This window comes from Sander lucioperca, chromosome 10, assembly GCF_008315115.2.
Source record: "Sander lucioperca isolate FBNREF2018 chromosome 10, SLUC_FBN_1.2, whole genome shotgun sequence".
Taxonomy (NCBI): domain Eukaryota; kingdom Metazoa; phylum Chordata; class Actinopteri; order Perciformes; family Percidae; genus Sander; species Sander lucioperca.
This window is the reverse complement of record NC_050182.1, coordinates 26,727,169-26,745,002: the sequence shown is the minus strand read 5'-3', so window position 1 is coordinate 26,745,002 and position 17,834 is coordinate 26,727,169. Positions and strand designations below refer to the sequence as shown.

Below are 17,834 nucleotides of genomic sequence, written 5' to 3'. Positions count from 1 at the left end.
GTGTGTGTGTGTGTGTGTGTGTGTGTGTGTGTGTGTGTGTATAGCAGTAAGATGGAGGAAGTGTGTGACAACACAGTGATCAGAGCCAGAGGGTTGCCATGGCAGTCTTCTGACCAGGACATTGCTCGATTCTTCAGAGGACTCAACATTGCTAAGTATGTTGTAGCTATAGTAACGGTCCTTTCATTTATGGAGGATTTGTATCGATCAGTCAACATGATGTATACTGAAACCTGCTGTTGACATCAGGTTTAACATCCTCTATAACACTCTGCACGTTGTGTTGTATAGAGGAGGAGCTGCATTGTGTCTTAATGTGTCTTAGTGTGTGTGTGTGTGTGTGTGTGTGTGTGTGTGTGTGTGTGTGTGTGTGTGTGTGTGTGTGTGTGTGTGTGTGTGTGTGTGTGTGTGTGTTTGTATGTGTGTGTGTGTGTTTTACAGTTTCAGTTTGAATATAAAGAACTGTCCTCCTAAAATAACAATTAAGCAAATATAACAATTTCCTTTATGCAAATATATATTTATAACTGCTGAATGTAGTAATGCAAATATACAAATGTTGATTGCAGCCAATGACTTTGGGTCCTCTGTTCCCACTTTGTCACAGGGGTCAAGGGTCAAGGTCTCAGAGCTCCGTCATCAGGAGGGCTCTTAGTATCTTCTCTCTGTCCAACCTCATTTCCTCTCCGCTACAAACACAGAAAGATATAAACCTCATGTCGTAAGAAGTTTAAAGATTTTCAAAATTTTTCATTTAATTTTTCCTTTATGTAACCAGATAAAAGTCTCATTGAGATTAAAATCCCTTTTTCACAAGAGATATGTATGATATGGCCAAAAGGAAAGCATACAAATATTTTTATGACAATAAAGACGATACAAACAATATTAACAGGGTAAGACAACTCTGCATTACAAAGGCAGAGAGAAGTAACTACAGACATAGTGATGAAGAACCTTACTTGTATGCCTTTTTAGGCTGGTTTTTAATCATTGTCACAGACTTTAAATAAAACCTTTAAAAAAAAACACTTGTATACTGCACTTTATATTTGAGCAATTTAAAGTGTATAGGGAATACAATCAAAATGTGCTTGTTTCTTCTTCTTAGCTTTCTTGTCCATTTAACTAATGAGCTAGTTAAATATATATATATATATATATATATATATATATATATTTTTTTTTTTTTTTATTAAATACATTTAAATATGTGGTTTAAAGCTACTTTAGCCACATCACATGAATCCCACTAGAGTCAGAGGCTGCAGAAATGGCCGCTACTGCTACACTGCTAAGCTAGTTGGCTCTTGGCAGGACTTGTTTATCTGCTGTTACCCCCACCCCCCATTATTTTATCTGATTTTGTCTTATTTATGTGATATCACAAATTAATTTATTATTATTATCGATTGTATTATTATTATATATATTCTGGCATTTATCCTTTATTGAACAGTGACAGAGTAGATACAGACAGAACCAATGGGAGAGAAAATGTATTGGCAATTATTTTGATAATTTGATATTTTGATTTGATTGATTCATTGTTTAAGTCATTTGTCAAATATTTGCATGTTCTAGCTTCTAAAATGTAAAGACTTAATGATTTGTTAACTGAATATTTTTAGGTTTTGGACTCTTGGTCAGAACATAAGATACTAATATGTCATCTGGGGCTGCGGGGAATCATAACAAGCATCTTTGTAATGTTGTAAAGGAGGAAGTTTAAGCAAGTACAAACGTGTCCCAGAAAACATGGAGACTTGAGGTGTGTTACCTGTCGTTATGGCCAGCAAGGTAAGGGGCCAGACGAGGAATGGAGCTATGGTAGTAAGAAGGGGAGAGATGGGGAGAAGGCGAAGGAGAGGGAAAGTACGGACTACCCAGCTCCAGTGCTGGCATATTATCCACCTGGAATACACATCAATGTTCACACACACACACACACACACACACACACACACACACACACAGACATTCCTCTGTTTACTTACGTTTGTACAAATAATGCTGGGAGGCTGAATTAACCCCTCCATAAGTGGAGTCAAGTGCATTCAGCAAACATGCATTCTTAGTAATAATAATAACATAATAAAATTTTATTGATATAGCATATATTGTATTTTCAAAACCAGGCCGTTCAGTAGTAAAGTCTTGAAATCAATTCTAAACTTACTGGTAACCAGTGAAGGACAGCAAGGATTGGTGTGATGTGGTCACTCCTCTTAGTGCTAGTTAAAAGGGTGGTGGCAGCATTTTGATTAAGCTGCAGTCTATGAATGTTTCTCTTACTAATGTCAGAATACAGAGCATTGCAATAATCAAGTCTGGAGGAGATAAAAGCATGGATGACCTTCTCTAAATCAGCAGTGTGTGTGTGTGTGTGTGTGTGTGTGTGTGTGTGTGTGTGTGTGTGTGTGTGTGTGTGTGTGTGTGTGTGTGTGTGTGTGTGTGCGTGCGTGTGTGTGCGTGTTACCTGTGGGTATATGGACGGCTGTATCTGTTTGTCCAATGAGCTGGTAGATCCTGACTTTGCTATACTCTGGGAGGAGATGGCTGCAAGTGCTTCTGGGAGATTATCTTCATCTTCATGGTTACTGTACGAGCGATAAATAAAAGTTGATCTGAATACACATACTTTGTGAAAGCTCAAGTGCTGGCTAGGAAGAGATGTGTACTTACAAGCTGAACTGTCTGACCAGTCGTTTTCTGCGGTTGGTGCTTGTGTCGGCTTTGGGCTGCAGTATCTCCGGCGTTGGGTTGCGGTCTGGTCGATGTGGTGTCTTCTCTGCAGTCAGACTGGATGCAGCGGAGTCTTGGGACGAGCTCTGATACCTGAGGACCAGAGTCATCATCATATGGAGTTAGTCTCAAATACACATGTACAGAAACACATGTAAGCATGTAAAGATAGGATGAGGGCACCAGCCTGTCATTGAGGGTCTCAGCTGAGTTCTTCCCTCTAGGCGTTGTCGGAGCTTCCTTCTTCATTGTGGAAGAGAAAAGGACACCGCTGTTAGTTACACTGCACAGTACACAAGGCTTAGATGGTTAGGTGGAAGTCTGCTTTGGTACTCACCCTGAAGGCTGCCTCCATCTGGGCCTTGAGGATGTTACACTTAAGTTGATCAGGGAGCATCGCTGGGGAGGCAGGAGGGTGCAGAGACTTTTCAGACAGCTGCTTCTCCTCTCCCTGGCAGAGGAACAGGGAGAGAGGTGAAGAAACTTGAGTTCTAATTGTGAGCAGAATGGGGCAACAGTGTGTGGGAAATGTGTCTGACCTTGTTGTCCATGTTGACGTGCAGTGAAGGCCAGGGGGGGGAATCACTGTCTGACTCCAGAGCTTTGAGCAGAGACTGAGAGATGTCCAACTCATCTGCAGGGCAGTGAGGAGCTCGGCGTTCTAATGCACACAACATAGCATTAACAGGCTTGTTTGGTTGTTTATGGAATACTTTGTGTATATATATAACTATTTATACTGATTTACATCCACAGTGGCTCATTTTTATAGACACTTTTGTACATAAACAGAACAAATCAAAATTGTAAAAAAAAAAGAAAGACAACATAAAAAAGAAAATGTTTTTAAAAGGGGCAGTTCGCCCAAATCACAATTTTTTTTTTCACTGAACCCTATTGGTATCAAGCCAGATCCGCCACATCAGTACAACGGTGGTGAATGACAATAGGTTTGTGGTGCTCAAAGCGTCAAACAAAACAAGCTTTGAAAAACTCAACAGCAACATTTTTATTCAGAAACATTTTCATTATTATTCTGGATAATACACAGAGCTTTTTTACACTGAGTCTTAAAACTGACATTATTTCTGGAACAAAACGTTAAATTACGTTAATCTCCACTGTTGTGGTGACGTCTAAGCAGTGGATATTTCAAAACCAAACTATTTGCATGGCTAGATACCACTGTGGTTAAAGGATAGGTTCACAATTTTTAATAATGTCTTAAAATGACAGTCAGCTGCCCATATGGACAATGAAAGATCTTTTGTAATCATTCTTCTTCTATTCATAAGAGATCCCTTCTTAATGCACCTGTATGGGGTGGCAGTATCTCAGTCTGTAGGGAGTTGGGTTGAGAACCGGAGGGTCATGGTTCAAGTACCCGTACGGACCAAAGTACAGAGTGTGGATTGGTAGCTGGAGAGATGCCAATTCACCTCCTGCCAAAGTGCTCTTGAGCAGGGCTAGACCAGCACTGGCAGCCCACTCACTCTGACATCTCTCTCATTTGTGCATGAATGTGTATTTCAGGCCCGTGTGTAGTGATTTCTAACAGAGTGTAAATTGTAATTGTAATTTCCCTACTGAGGATCAATAAAAAGTATAAATTACTGTGCAAAAATGTATTCCATTGTTTATCTGAAGCTAATTAAGAGGCTTTAGCAGTCTGATTTATACAAAGCAAGTGGGTATCTTCCAAAGTTACAGCCTTTTAAGTACCAAATTTATCCTCAAGGGGAAAAGTATGGTTTGTGTGATTCGGATGAGCTGACTCTAAATAAAAAACACAGGATGCGGACCAACATACAGCGATGAGCATGAAAAGAGCATCAGTGTACAGTCTAGACATATCACAGATTGGACAGCTCTCCCTTAGGCTGAGAGTACTCACTGTTCTTGTTGTGTGTGTGGTAGAGCGTGTCCTGGCTGTGTGTGTGGCGACGGTGATGGTGGTGGATCTTGCCAGAATACGAAGTCTCATTCTCTTCGATGCTGAACTGATGGTCTGAAGCAGGACCACTTAGAGGGAAACTAAAGATGACATGTGCAATCAAAACAATTTTGTTTCTTCATTTCTACAAACTTTAATATTTTAAATAAATCACTATTCTCTTATCTTACGTATAATCATATCATGACTTAAGGTTTTAAATAATATTCATCAACAAACACCATATGGACAAATACAGTATATGACTGGTACAATGCGCTTAAATTATAAAACAATGAAGGACAGACATTTTGGCATTTTTGCAATTATAAACATTTGTTTATTTGAAAAGCAATATGGGAACATCCCTAAAGGCATCACATGATTTGGGTAAACGCTACAGAGTAAAAGTCAACACACTCTAACAGCAAAACATTTGCCACATTTTAAACGGTTGAATCAGTAAATCCATAACCTGCTGTAACAATGTAAAGTTTATTCAAAAACATCTCTTTGAAAGCACAACACTACATCAATGCTTCTGTTTCACACTGACCTATACTATACATTCAAGCAGCTTAATCCCTAAACCAGCATACAGTATGTGCTTAACTCGACCCTGCCACAAATGACCTCATTCACTTTATCTCACTCAAATTAAAGTGATTATGGATAAATTAGCTGTCATAAGATTGCTAAGGCATAACAATAAATTCAATCTTCAAGGCAGAGTTATGATCTTGCAGTTAACATACTGACGGATTTAAACACCAACCATGACTACATGAAAATGTCCACAAACAAAGCAAGGCACAAAGCAATTAAACCTAGTCCTATCTTTATTATATTTGTGTTCTCGTGATGTATATTAGTCTGTTTATGAATGGGTAGAGGAAAGTGTTGTGCTTGAGGAATATAAGAACAATGTTGAGACATTCTGAGCCTTAGTAATGTTAAAAAAATATATATATATTTACTAACAGTGCAACGTGACAAAAGTTAGTATCAATGGCTTTTGTCACTTTCATTGTTAGTCTTTCTCTGACTATGGAAGGATAATCATGCTCTAATTTTTGGAACAGTTCCCATAATTTGGGGGGAGGGGGGATTTGTAAACAGGAAGTATAATGTTACCATTGAGTCAGTAAATTATCTACAATTTGTTAACATTTTAGCAAACTGGCACCATTAAATGTATACTGAATTAGCTATCAGCAGTTCCTGTTTGCGATGTACCCATGGATATACAGACATCATTGTATTACTTTGACACTGAAGAAAACTTAAAAACGTGATGATTCTCAGGCAATTTCTTAAGTTATAAGGTGCATCTTTTTTCTAGGATTTCTAGGTGGATTTATGGATGTTTTGCTGAGATACTGATATCATTGGAAAGTGTAACTCACACTGAATCTAATCATAACTCATATATCATATCATGTCTGTTTGTTCAGATTTGACTGAGTTATGATTTTTTACCCATATTGCAGCAATTTTTTACAAAGGGTGATCAGTTTTTTGCCTTCATCAGCTGTGTGTCATAGCCACTGCTGTTGATGCAACTGTTAACTGTGTGGTAAGCAGGCCAAACTAAAATAACTAACTTTCTGTTGTTTCAGAACACCTGTCCCTTTCACCTTAAGTCTCTCCCTCTGAAAACTTTTGGGATTTTTAATGAAACACATGAGGGGTTGTGATTAATGGATGATGACAGAGGTGATGAGGAGAATGGAGACAACTTTTTTCTATTGAGTCTATCAATTGAGCTTCTCTCCGGGACACCAGTCTATGTAATTCTCAGTGTTAAGAGTCTGTGTTGGAAACAGATTCCCAGTTCAAACCGAGGTCAAAGTGCGGTCATGACCTTATCCCTGTAAACAACACTGATGGATCCTGGGAAGGTGCCGCTGGTTCGCTCAGGGATGGGAGGATGACTGAACATGGGACTCGCAGACTCGACAGAAGGCCTGAACATGACAGGGAGATGGAGGATCACATTCACGCGCACACACACACACACACACACACACACACACACACACATACACACACACACACGGAGGTCGACAAGACAAACGCAGACGTGAGGTTTATGAGTAGCATGAAGTGTGATGAAAAACAGATAATGTGGAACGTGAGATGAGTGACTTTGTGTAAAAAATGGAAACTTGCCCTCCTGTCAATTTCTGATTAAGACTGACTCGCATCATTAACAACAATATCCTCAAGTATCTCTAAAGCCAGCTGCTCTCTGTGTCCTCTGTGGTTGGTTGTCTTACCTGTGTGATGGTGTGTGTCCGGAGGGCTGCAGGTAAACTGGAGGCGTGAGAGCCGGGTGGGGCGGGTGCCAGGGCTCGTGGCCAATAGGAATGTTGTGCTGGTACTGGAGAGGAGAAGGATTGAAGATACGCTGAAATTAAATGTTGTCACAAGAGCGAAGCCAGATCAGTGGCTGCTGCCTGTGTGTGTGTGTGTGTGTGTGTGTGTGTGTGTGTGTGTGTGTGTGGCAGTAGGTTATCTGAGGTCACTCACTGGATGTAGGCTAGGATCAGGGCTGGCGTGAGAGCTGGAAAATAAAGACAATAATCACTGATAGAACATTAACAGACCAACTGAATACTTTAATTAATTTATTTGTGTGTTTGTTTCAGTGTTTTGAACAAGCATAGTATCCTCAAAAGGTGTGGAAATACCTACAAAGTGACCATTTTACTTTCTTTTACAAAGGGCCATTTATAGTGTTGGTGTTAAAATTATCCAGGCCATTATGTGGATTAAGGTCAAGGTTAGAGGATAAGGAATGAATTTAATAAATGTAACAAGTACAGTAATATAACTGCATGTGTGTATCATGTAGATTTGTGGGTGTTTTGTGTATTTTACCTGATATGTGATGGCTTGGCTGGGGAAATGGCAGCTGACAGAGAGAGACATGATGTAAATTAGAGAAGAAACATATAGAGCAGCAGGAAATATGACTGCTTGTCACTTAATCTTTATTTATCTGAACTTTTATCTAACATGAGTCTGAGTCTTTTTCAGTCCAGACTCTTTGCATACATGTTGTTACTTTGATGCTCAGCTGTTACCAACACTTAAATATTAATTTGTTTTTGTATTGCAAGGCTGAATGAATACTCCAAATCCAATACACAAAAGGCGTGTGGTAGTAAATACAGTTTGCAGTCTGCAGCTGATCATTCATGTATGATAGATTAGAGGCTTGTGAAGCTGCTGTCGCTCACAGAAGATGGAAAGTATGGAGGAGTACTGCAGGTGTTTTTGACAAAAAAGAAAGGAGACACTTAATTGTAACAACCTGGCTTAAGAATAAGGAGCATCAAGCTGTTTTAAATTTACCTGTTGAATTAGTATTTCATTTTAGACATTGTTAGAGAAAGCCTTTGGAAGGGCTGATAATGTTACAGGCTGCAGATTTTCCTTTTCTCTGAAATACAATGAATTAAAACAGTATGTAACCTTTATGATAACACGTGCAGGCACATACAGGACTAAACAGGTGCTGTTAGTCTTCAACGTTTGCATGTGCTGATAAGACTCACCTTTGCCCAGTGACTGTGTGCGGGAGGGGTATCTCTTGCTCGGCCTTCTCTCAAATGTGCTAGCTCTCCTTAGCCTGCCTCCGCGAGTGGCCTGATACTCTGTCTTACCACTGAGACAAACACATAGTAGAAAAGTTGTTGCTATACAGCGACCACACTGCAGCCCGACTTCAGTTTATTTGTTTAGAATTCATTCATTCTTACTTTAAGGATAAAAAAAACATTGTTATTTTACCACTATCAGGAAAACTGCTCCTAAAATTGTTTACTAGGCATCACATTTAAGCTATTCCTCTAAGTTTGAGAGGTTTAATTAAGTAAGCACAGGTGAAGTAAAAATATATAAAATGTATCAAAATAAAAACTAAAGTAGGATATTAACACAAAACCAGCATTGGATTAATTCATTTGAAGGAATTCACATGATTTTTGCATAATATTTTTTAGTTTAATCGAAATTTCTTACTCCTTTGCTCTTAAAATATGTTCCTAATTTCACTCAATTGCTCATTCATTACTATCATGAAATTACCCATAAACTGGCTAATAACAAAAAGCTCCAGATAAGTTATTACATGGATTACATAACACTGTACAGGTGTTCCTGTTTTACTTCTACCACCTGTAACTTGAGTTTTTAATTCAGTGACTCCAATATAAAACAGACTTCACACTGTTTTGATCAGTTGCTCCAACAAATGACAGGAAGTGGCCTTCAAGTGTGAGATTAGCTTGACCATCTCTGATAATAGTCAGAAGAAAACAAACAATATGAAGGGAATATCTCAGTTGCCATAGGAACAGGTCCATGTAACCATAGATACACTGTAACCATAAATACAGAGGCTCTGTTTTATGTGACACACTATTCCATTCCCTTTTTTGCTGGCACAGGTGCTGGCCACAACCACCTGAGTGTACTTATATTATCCTTCTTCGGTGCAGTTTCAGCAGTCAATAATACACTTCATGAGAATGAAGAGAGGTGTGAGACGTCTCTGAGCTCTACCTGAATCTGAAGCGTGACCCGAGTCGTGTGAAGTCGCTGCGGCTGGCCTTGCCCGTGGTTGGTTGGCGTAGCCGGAAGAAGGCGTGGCTCTCCACGGCGCACTTCCACAGGTGTTTACATGTCTTGGAGCAGTCCAGCTGGAACATAAACGTGTGCTCCTGCTCCCGACCCTGCACAGTCAGAAAACAAACAAATACGGTTAGCCGCCGTTTGTGTATGTGTGTGTGTGTGTGTGTGTGTGTGTGGCTATGCTTGTTTGCATGCAGGGTGTGTGTTTGTGACCAGGATACAAACCTGATCGTCGTCCTCCACCACGACCAACGTGAGTCGACTCTTTTTAAAGTCCAGCCGAGTGATTTTGGGCCTGGATAACACACCAAGATACACACATAGACAACAAAACCAAAGACTCTAGATTAGTAGCTGAGGTCTGAGTGTTATTTAAGCAGGTTGAGATGATTAGAGCAGTGGTTCCCAAACATTTTTAACCCCCCCCCCCCACCATGTCCACCTTCAACAGGTCTTCAACTACAACACCAATATTAAGTAAATTTATATACAGTAGGCAAGAAGAAAATATATGGCTATGTTGATGTGTGGACTTACAGATAAATATAAACAATAAATACTACTGCGTTGTACCTGGAAGTCAGGAGCCAGAAAGCATGTTGCATTACTGTGACAGTATTTTCAAATGCTTTAATAAAAAGGTTCTGATGTTTACTGCTCACCAAAATTGTAAATGTGGCATTTGAAACATGATATAAAACGATATTGAAATAAAATGTACAAAAAATAAATCTTTTTGAAAGTGGACAAAATATTGTTGCAACCCTGGTCGGTCAGTGTAACAGTTTTCTAAGCACAAACGGACATTTGGAAAAACAGAAAAATGTGTTCAAATATCAAATTTTTCATTTTTTTCCGCCTTGACAAATTAAAAAATTGGATCTTTAAATTGTTTTTCCAATTTTCTGTTTTTATTCAGAGGATCAGAAATTTAGAAAATTACAAAATTGCATCTGGGCTCCAATTATTCAATACTGCAATGGTATTCTCTCCCTCGTTCCGCCTAGCTACGTCCCGCCTCCCCCACTCGAAAACCATCAGTTGCAAGCACCTCTGACCCCAAAGTCTATCAGTTTGTTTTTTTTTGGTCCATATGCAGTTAATGACCCGCATATTCCGCAAAGTAGAGGGAGAGAATACCATTGCAGTATTGAATAAGTGGAGCTCAGACGCAATTTTGTAATTTTCTCAATTTCTGATCCTCTGAATAAAAAACAGAAAATGGGAAAAACAGGTTAAAGATCCAATTTTTTAATTTGTCAAGGTGGAAAAAAATGAAAAATTGGATATTTTTCCAAATGTCCGTTTGTGCTTAGAAAATTGAACTGATAAGCGTTACACTGACCCTGGTCGTCCTTAAGTCACACCTCTAGAGATGTTTACTTACCAAAAGAAGAGGCCGATTTTGTTGGGGCCTTCAAATACTAAAATGCCAGTCGGAGTGAGACCTAGTGCATATTCTCCTCCATCTCTGCCCTGAAGACGCAACACACACACCTTTAGTTGTCAAGCACACCTGTAATGTAGTGACACTTGTGATAGTAAAATACAGTCACCTACCTTGACAAAGTGCATATCTACTCCGTAAAGTTCCAGCCACTTGCATTTGTTGAGAAAAGAAATCTCTGCTTGAGACGGACTCTTTCCCCTGATGATTTGAAACAAGACACCATGTTGAGTTTTCACAGTAAAAATATCACTTTGTCCATCACCTCACACCTGACACTGAAAAAGACATCTATCAATAACACCACTTGCTGCATGATCTCTACTGGTAATTGGTGTTAGCTCTGAGGGAAACACTCAGAGCTGCCTCCCTGACTCAGTCTTGGTGTTGTGTGGAAGAATGACTGTGAACTCAGTGTGGGTTCGCCCTTGTGTGGCTCAGTCAGCTCGGTGAAGCACAGCATATTGTGTATGTAATCTAATCCGAGATGGGAGAAATCAGACCGTGGTCTGGGTTAAATACTGCCCAGAATCAATCAAGACCCTCCAGGGATTAATCCCTTAATCCCTCATACAAAGCAGTTAGAACGAGGCTGAGGCGCAGCAGGGGAGGACGGAGGGAGAGTGAAATTTAGACGCCCTCATCAGTAGAAACTCTGGCGCTGAAAAGCAACAGCAGAATGACTTCCTTTCCTGCTCAGTGCTCAGCTTTTTGCCCCAGTTGTTTCATCCAATGAGGAGATAAACCTGCTCAGCTCACTGGACGCCCTCCAATAAGTTGCTTTGACACAGCAACTGTTTGTGGCAACTAGTGCAGATGCATGTGTGGAAATGTTTGGATGTCCTGAATTTTTCAACAAGTCTGACACTGAATTCATGATAATCTTCAAACTCACCTGAGGTCCAACCACCTGCTGAAGATGTCTGCCTCCATGTCCTCGCTCTGTTTGGGAGTGAAACGAAACTCAGACACCAGCACAGGAGAGTGCTCCAAGGGATCGCAGTCTCCCATCTCACCTGGATATGAATGTACACAAACACATTTCAAGTAAAGACACATAAACCAAGAAATTAGGAAATACAGATGTAGGAGAGCAGCAGCATGCATGCTGCTCTCCTACATCTACTTGTTACACTACATTTTACCATTTACCATTATTCCGCAATTATCACCTGTTCAGCAAAGGTTACATAGTCTCTCTTTAAAGCTGCAAATCCCTGCATGTTCACGCTGCTCCACAGTATATGACAGACAACTTTGACTGGGTATTTCATTAATTTTACTTAAAAACACTTAAAACACTTAAACTGTTTTCCTTGTATTAAAGGAAGCTTTGACATTTGAGATCTGAGGTCAAGCTGCAAAAGGGAAACCTTTTTAATGCAAGGAACCCCCAAATTCATATTGTACTTTTACCAAAGTACTTTTCCATCTTATCTTATTGGTTATCCTCTGGGTTTGATATTCAGATGACAAGGATCATAAACGCATCACTGAGAAAGAAACCAGTCCCTGCTCACAACTGCTGATAAATTAGACAATAAATAAATAATCACATATGTAAGTGGATTAAATGTTGCAAGTTTTTTTTCTTCATATCACAGTGAAATGAATGCTTCCCGATAGGTCAAAACTCAATGTAAAAGTCTACTTACTTTGTAAGCAATATGCCGCCAGCTCTACTGAGACATCATACGGACATTTCAATCTGACCAGAGAAAAGAGACACTGGTGATGAGCTGTTTTTATTGCGAGTGCATTTATAGTGTTCATGTTATCATGTGTTGGTAAGACATAAAAGCCTCTGAATGCCCTACAGTGTGTGTGTGTGTGTGTGTGTGTGTGTGTGTGTGTGTGTGTGTGTGTGTGTGTGTGTGTGTGTGTGTCAAGGAGAAAAGGAGCAACAACCCTTTTCCTAAAATAAGCAGCCCTCTGCTGTTCCTGATCTTGAGCTTTATAATAGAGCTCTGGGACTCTGGGGATCTGTGGCCCAGATAGAGTCAGGAGGAGGGAGAGGGGCAACACGCTGTCTGAGTGTGTGTTTGTGCATGCAGGTTTGTGTTTGTTTGTAAGAAAACAGGCTCCACTGTACAGAAGTCCCCCAAACTCTAATGTAGGTGACCTATGTGTACGAGTGTGTTTATACATATGGAGATTGTTTTCTTCTGTTCACAAGACTTTTCAGAAATTGTGTTAAACTAATTTGGTTATTACCCTTTACTCTACTCAGCAGTTCAAGCATATATACCTTCCATCAATACTCCAATATACTCCAATAATGAGATCAACATTTCCTACAGATACAGAGGGCCTTATTTGTGGAATTTAAAGTTGCACATTTTTCATCATTCATCAACTTTTAACCCCTTAACATTACAGTTTTCTTCTTCTGTTTACCCTTACATGATTCCCAAAATGTCAAACTATTCCTTTAAATGGAAAAAAATACATGTTATTAAAGATATGCTTGTAATATATAAAATGTTGGTACCTGTATATGTGTATCTGTCTCTGTGTGTATTATACTGTACTATACTTTTTACATTTGTGTGCATTAACAGTGACAAAGAAACTTACTTGCCAGACAGAATATCTTGTCGAAGCTGCAACACAAACAGATACCTGGTGTAATAAAAAAAACATAAATCAATTGATGTATCACAGGCTTTTCCTCATCTCTAACACATCATTTGTTTTAACAAGTCTCTGTCTGTTTGGCCTTGATTTAAACCTGCCCAAAGCAGCAAAGTAATTAGCTGCAAGTCCCCTTTGGACCTCTGCACTGGGCTTCTGAGAAAACCCTGTGTGTTCGTGTGTGTGTGTGTGTGTGTGTGTGTGTGTGTGTGTGTGTGTGTGTGTGTGTGTGTGTAAGCGTTTTACCTTGTAAATTCCTCATGCAGGTTATTTGGCTCCGAAGAATAAAATTTCACTCTGAAGAACAGTCTGTATGGAGGCCCATCTAAAAGACATAAAGAGAGAGCAAAGTGTAAAAAAAATGGTATGTGTGTGTGTGTGTGTGTGTGTGTGTGTGTGTGTGTGTGTGTGTGTGTGTGTGTGTGTGTGTGTGTGTGAAGTAGTAATTAATCTAAAAATTAAATTCTATCAAATCAAATTTTCTTATGATTTATTTTACCCATTTTTTCTCATCCATCAAAGTCAGACAGGCCAAAAAATTGTATTCAGCCATATTTCTTTGTAAGCTACTGTATTATGTCTTCCCCGTTTCCCTTCAGCATCGATCAGACTTTCTTTTTCGGCTCTTGAACTACAAAAGGGCCGGCGAGCAAGTAGGACAACATCTGTCTCCCCTGTACCTTTCATCCCTCTTATACAAGCTGGAAAGCAAACAAGGGTACGACTCCTAATGCACATGCTAATCACCATGTCAACATTGGATAATGTGCCACCTGCTCCCCATTTACCTGCTTCCACAATGCACATACAGCTCACTGCACATTTTCCTGCACAAACACACACAACACAAGTAGGCCTAATTAGAAAAAGTCTGAGTTGAACTCACCTCGAATCTGTTTCTTTATAAGCTTGGTCATATCCAGCCAGTGCTAGAAGAGAGAAAAGAATAAGAAGGTGAAAAGGGGTTCTATCAGCTTGTGGTCTACTGTGAGAGAAGTAAGAGCTTGTTACTCACTGAGACTTGTTCTGTGTCCATGTACTGCAATCCAAAGTAGTCTGTCTCGACCAGATCTATGTGATACATGATCTGGTCAAAAAGTTCCTGGCCTTTGGACTTACTCTACAAAAGAATAACAAAGAGTAAATATTTTCTGCTGAGCTTCATGTGTGTTTATTCTTATCTCTTTTGCTGTAGTAACCTGATTTTCTTGCATTAAAACTTGAGTTTCACTATTCACATGGCTGCTGGATTTCCCAGTAATTTAGGCATGAACGATTATAACATAACAGGAGCAAAATGACTTAAAGTGGATGTGAAAGTGACTGTTTGAGTGCGTGCGGGTCAGAGAGAGAAGGACAAGCCCCTGAGAGAAAAGTCCTTATTCAGGCCTTTGTCAATAACACACACAACCAAGAACACAAGTCATTGCACTTAAGCATAACTGGCAACATTTTCATCTGAACAATTCAAGAGCAGATGTGCCTCACCCTAACCCTAGTCTGACCCATATAATACACAGTGGGTGTGTAGAAAGATGACAGCCATGTACTTTGGATCCTGATAACCAGTCTAAACTTCCTGGTGGGTGTATGAATGTGTGAGGAAATCAGTGGTATTAAGGGATTGGGGACGGAAAAAAATAAATCACACTCTTGCTCATTCTGCAGCATGTAGTTTTAGAGAGGCTGATTGAAATCATAACCCCTATCACATGGGTGCACATGCAGTGAAAACAATGTCAGACACACACACACACACAGGAGTGAACATTTTACTGTTCCTGTTCTACTTTGTGTTTTGTCTGCATTCAGCCTGAAGTGACACGCTAATAAGCTTCAATGGGCGAGTTTCAGCTCTGTTCAGCTGACATGAATAAACTTGTTCCAACACACCTGTGACTAAGCAGCCAGCTTGACAAGCCCTGTGTCATTTTGTTGATAGAGCTGTAACACCTCGGCAGAAGCTGTGGCTTTGTCATTGCTGTAATCTCCCTGTTGGACTGAATTACTCGCTACCCTGATAACCCACCGTCCGAGCATTTCAGATGTGACGCATGCATGCAGCAGCCTCTGTGACACATGCAACCTTCAAAATGAAAACATCTTATGAGAAACCACTTACGCACGAATGCCCACACACTCGTTCATCATCCCACCTACCCCTCACACACACTCGTAGCACAGAGTCCCCACAGTGGTAAATCAGATCAGGGAGTCGGGGAATAGAGGGAGATGGATGAAGAACAGGCAGAAAAAGGAGGATGAGGAGGCAGTGTGAAAGAGTAAGACGATGAGCAAGGGAGAAGGCCACAGTGGGAGTGTAAAAGAACATTAAGGGGGAGGTGGCACAAGGAGGGGAGTCAGGGGGAGAGCGGAGATTGCTTGAGGAAGATCAGATACAGACACATAGACAGAGAGAGAGAAGAAGAAAGTGAGAGGAAGATGCTGTAGAAGAGCAAACAGTAGGGGGCAGCTTCGGGTCTATCTTAGTTTTAGATTTCCCAGCAGTCAGAAATGGAGAAGTAGCTAATGTGATGAATTGGCTGATCATAACACCATCTGGAGCTGCACCTCTCATTGTACAGGAAGAGGCACACACATATAGGCCACTATGATACTTTAGTACAGGCAGTAAAACTTTGGTAACTTATCTGTGCCAAACTTCAAATAAACACATATCTGTTGATTTTAACTTGGGATGCAACTGCCAGTGATTTACATTATTGATTACTCTATTTGTAATTGTTAAGCCCAATAAATGTCCAAAACAGGGTAAACAAAATAGTCTCAGATTCAGAGATGAGGTCTTCAAGTTGCTCATTTTGAAGCAACTTGAAGTTGCTCATTCAGAAGTGAGTTTTTGACATTTGTGCTTGAAAAGCAGTTAATAAATAATCAGAATTGCTGTTGATTAATTGTTCTGTCAATCCACTAATCATCTAATCGACTAGGCTATTGTTTGAGCCTCAATTTGATATAATAAAATTAAGTTGTAATTATTCATATCAACCTATAAGTTGCAGTTTTTCCTTATATTTTGAACACACACACACACACACACACACACACACACACACACACACACACACACACACACACACACACTGACCTAGGCTACACTTAGTCCTGCCATGTAGGCTACTCTGTTTACACACTCTGCCGGCCAGTGTAAACACACGGAGCCGCTGACAGCACACCGGACAGCCTTCAGCGCACTTACAGGCAAATCCACGTTGACATCCGAGCCGTCCAGCAGCAGGACGCGGCAGGTGATGGTGTTCCTCTCAGTCCCGGCCGCCGGGATGTGAACCGACGCTCCCCCGCTGACGACGGCGGGCACGTGTACGACCTGCTGCTGATGGGCCAGGAGCAGGGGGTTCCCGGTCACCCCTCCTGCTCCTCCTCCCCCTTTACCGTCCCGCTCGTCCCTCTCTCTCGTCTGGAAGCGGCTCCGGGAGCGGCGGCTAAACGTCCGGCGCAGAAAGCCCATCATCTTCTTAATCCACAATGTGAGGAGGTCCGTGTTGTGTCTGTGGAAACTGTTCCACACAACAGTCGACAAAGCCGGGATCCTGCTTCTGCCGTCGCCTCCTCCTCGTCCTCCCTGGGACGAGGAGTCACCTAACAGGCACGGAGGAGACTTCAGGGCTGCCGATCAGTCCTCAGGCTGGATGTCGGCAGCAGCGGGGGGACTTCAGCCGCATACTAATGAAACTAACACAGATCGACCACCGAGGCGCCAACCAGTTGATTTTCAGTCATTCGGCCCGGTGTGAACGACAGGACTCTCTCACGGAAATACAAGCCGCCCTCCTCCTTCTCCTGTCCTGTCCTCTCCCGTGCACCTGCCTCCTGCTTTGGTCGCTGTTGCGCACCGACTCTAAAATCCCGGAGAAATCCGTCCGACGCTCCGCAGTGGGAGTCACACGGGGCCGGGGAGGGGGGAGTGAAGTCTTCTCACCTCTAAACCGGAACCGGTGATTGTTATTGCTTATTCCCACCGGCGAACCGAAACTAGTCTACCTCCCAGGTAAAAGTCAACCAACGAAACTGGACAAACAGTGTGATCTGCGCCTGCGTAAAAACACAGCGCAGAACAAACTTCTGTTCCTCCCTAGTGGTTGACCCATCAGTGCAGGTGAACCAGCGCCACCTGTCTGTCACGGGTCCGCCTGTCGAGGGAATAGCAGGTCATTAGTGGTCCTCAAGGTGGGTGCCTCAAGGGTCGTTAAAGGAGTTGCAGGAGGCCCCCAACATAATGAGCATGATTTATGTCACTCTATTTATCAGGGCCATACCCAGGACTGTAGAAATACTGAGATCATGAAGTCATAACAGAACACCCTCATGATGAATTTTGTTTTTTAAATTTGTTTGGATTTTATTTTTATAAATATTTTAAGTTATCTAGTCATGAATACAAATCTGGATAAA

General features: G+C 41.0%; 1 protein-coding gene across 3 annotated transcripts; it reads right to left on the bottom strand.

Moving 5' to 3' along the window:
- Positions 1-324: 324 nt before the first annotated feature.
- epb41l4b (erythrocyte membrane protein band 4.1 like 4B) lies at positions 325-17,508 on the bottom strand. 3 transcript variants are annotated; one of them, XM_031299207.2, is made up of 23 exons: positions 16,621-17,508; positions 14,416-14,520; positions 14,287-14,329; positions 13,647-13,725; positions 13,344-13,388; positions 12,422-12,474; positions 11,662-11,782; positions 10,880-10,967; positions 10,707-10,795; positions 9,545-9,614; positions 9,251-9,420; positions 8,242-8,351; positions 7,562-7,595; positions 7,211-7,244; positions 6,958-7,061; positions 4,640-4,779; positions 3,285-3,406; positions 3,083-3,196; positions 2,933-2,988; positions 2,686-2,838; positions 2,480-2,600; positions 1,781-1,914; positions 325-689 (listed from the first exon to the last, which is right to left on the bottom strand). In XM_031299207.2, exons 1-23 carry the CDS (start codon positions 16,891-16,893, stop codon positions 626-628), a joined length of 2,322 nt encoding a protein of 773 aa, XP_031155067.1. In that variant the 5' UTR covers positions 16,894-17,508; the 3' UTR covers positions 325-625. The 3 variants fall into 3 exon arrangements, with proteins under 3 accessions (XP_031155067.1, XP_035862649.1, XP_031155068.1); XM_036006756.1 differs by having other exon boundaries at positions 2,933-2,985; XM_031299208.2 differs by lacking the exon at positions 1,781-1,914 and having other exon boundaries at positions 16,621-17,507.
- Positions 17,509-17,834: the final 326 nt, after the last annotated feature.

Bases quoted from the DNA above. Each gene is read 5' to 3' on its own strand.
- epb41l4b (XM_031299207.2), bottom strand. From the start codon at position 16,893: ATGATGGGCTTTCTGCGCCGGACGTTTAGCCGCCGCTCCCGGAGCCGC. The intron at 13,389-13,646 runs GTAAAACGCTTA...TTATTACACCAG, and splicing joins CTGCATGAGGAATTTACAAG to GTATCTGTTTGTGTTGCAGC. The intron at 7,596-8,241 runs GTGAGTCTTATC...TCTCTCTGTCAG, and splicing joins CACACAGTCACTGGGCAAAG to CTGCCATTTCCCCAGCCAAG.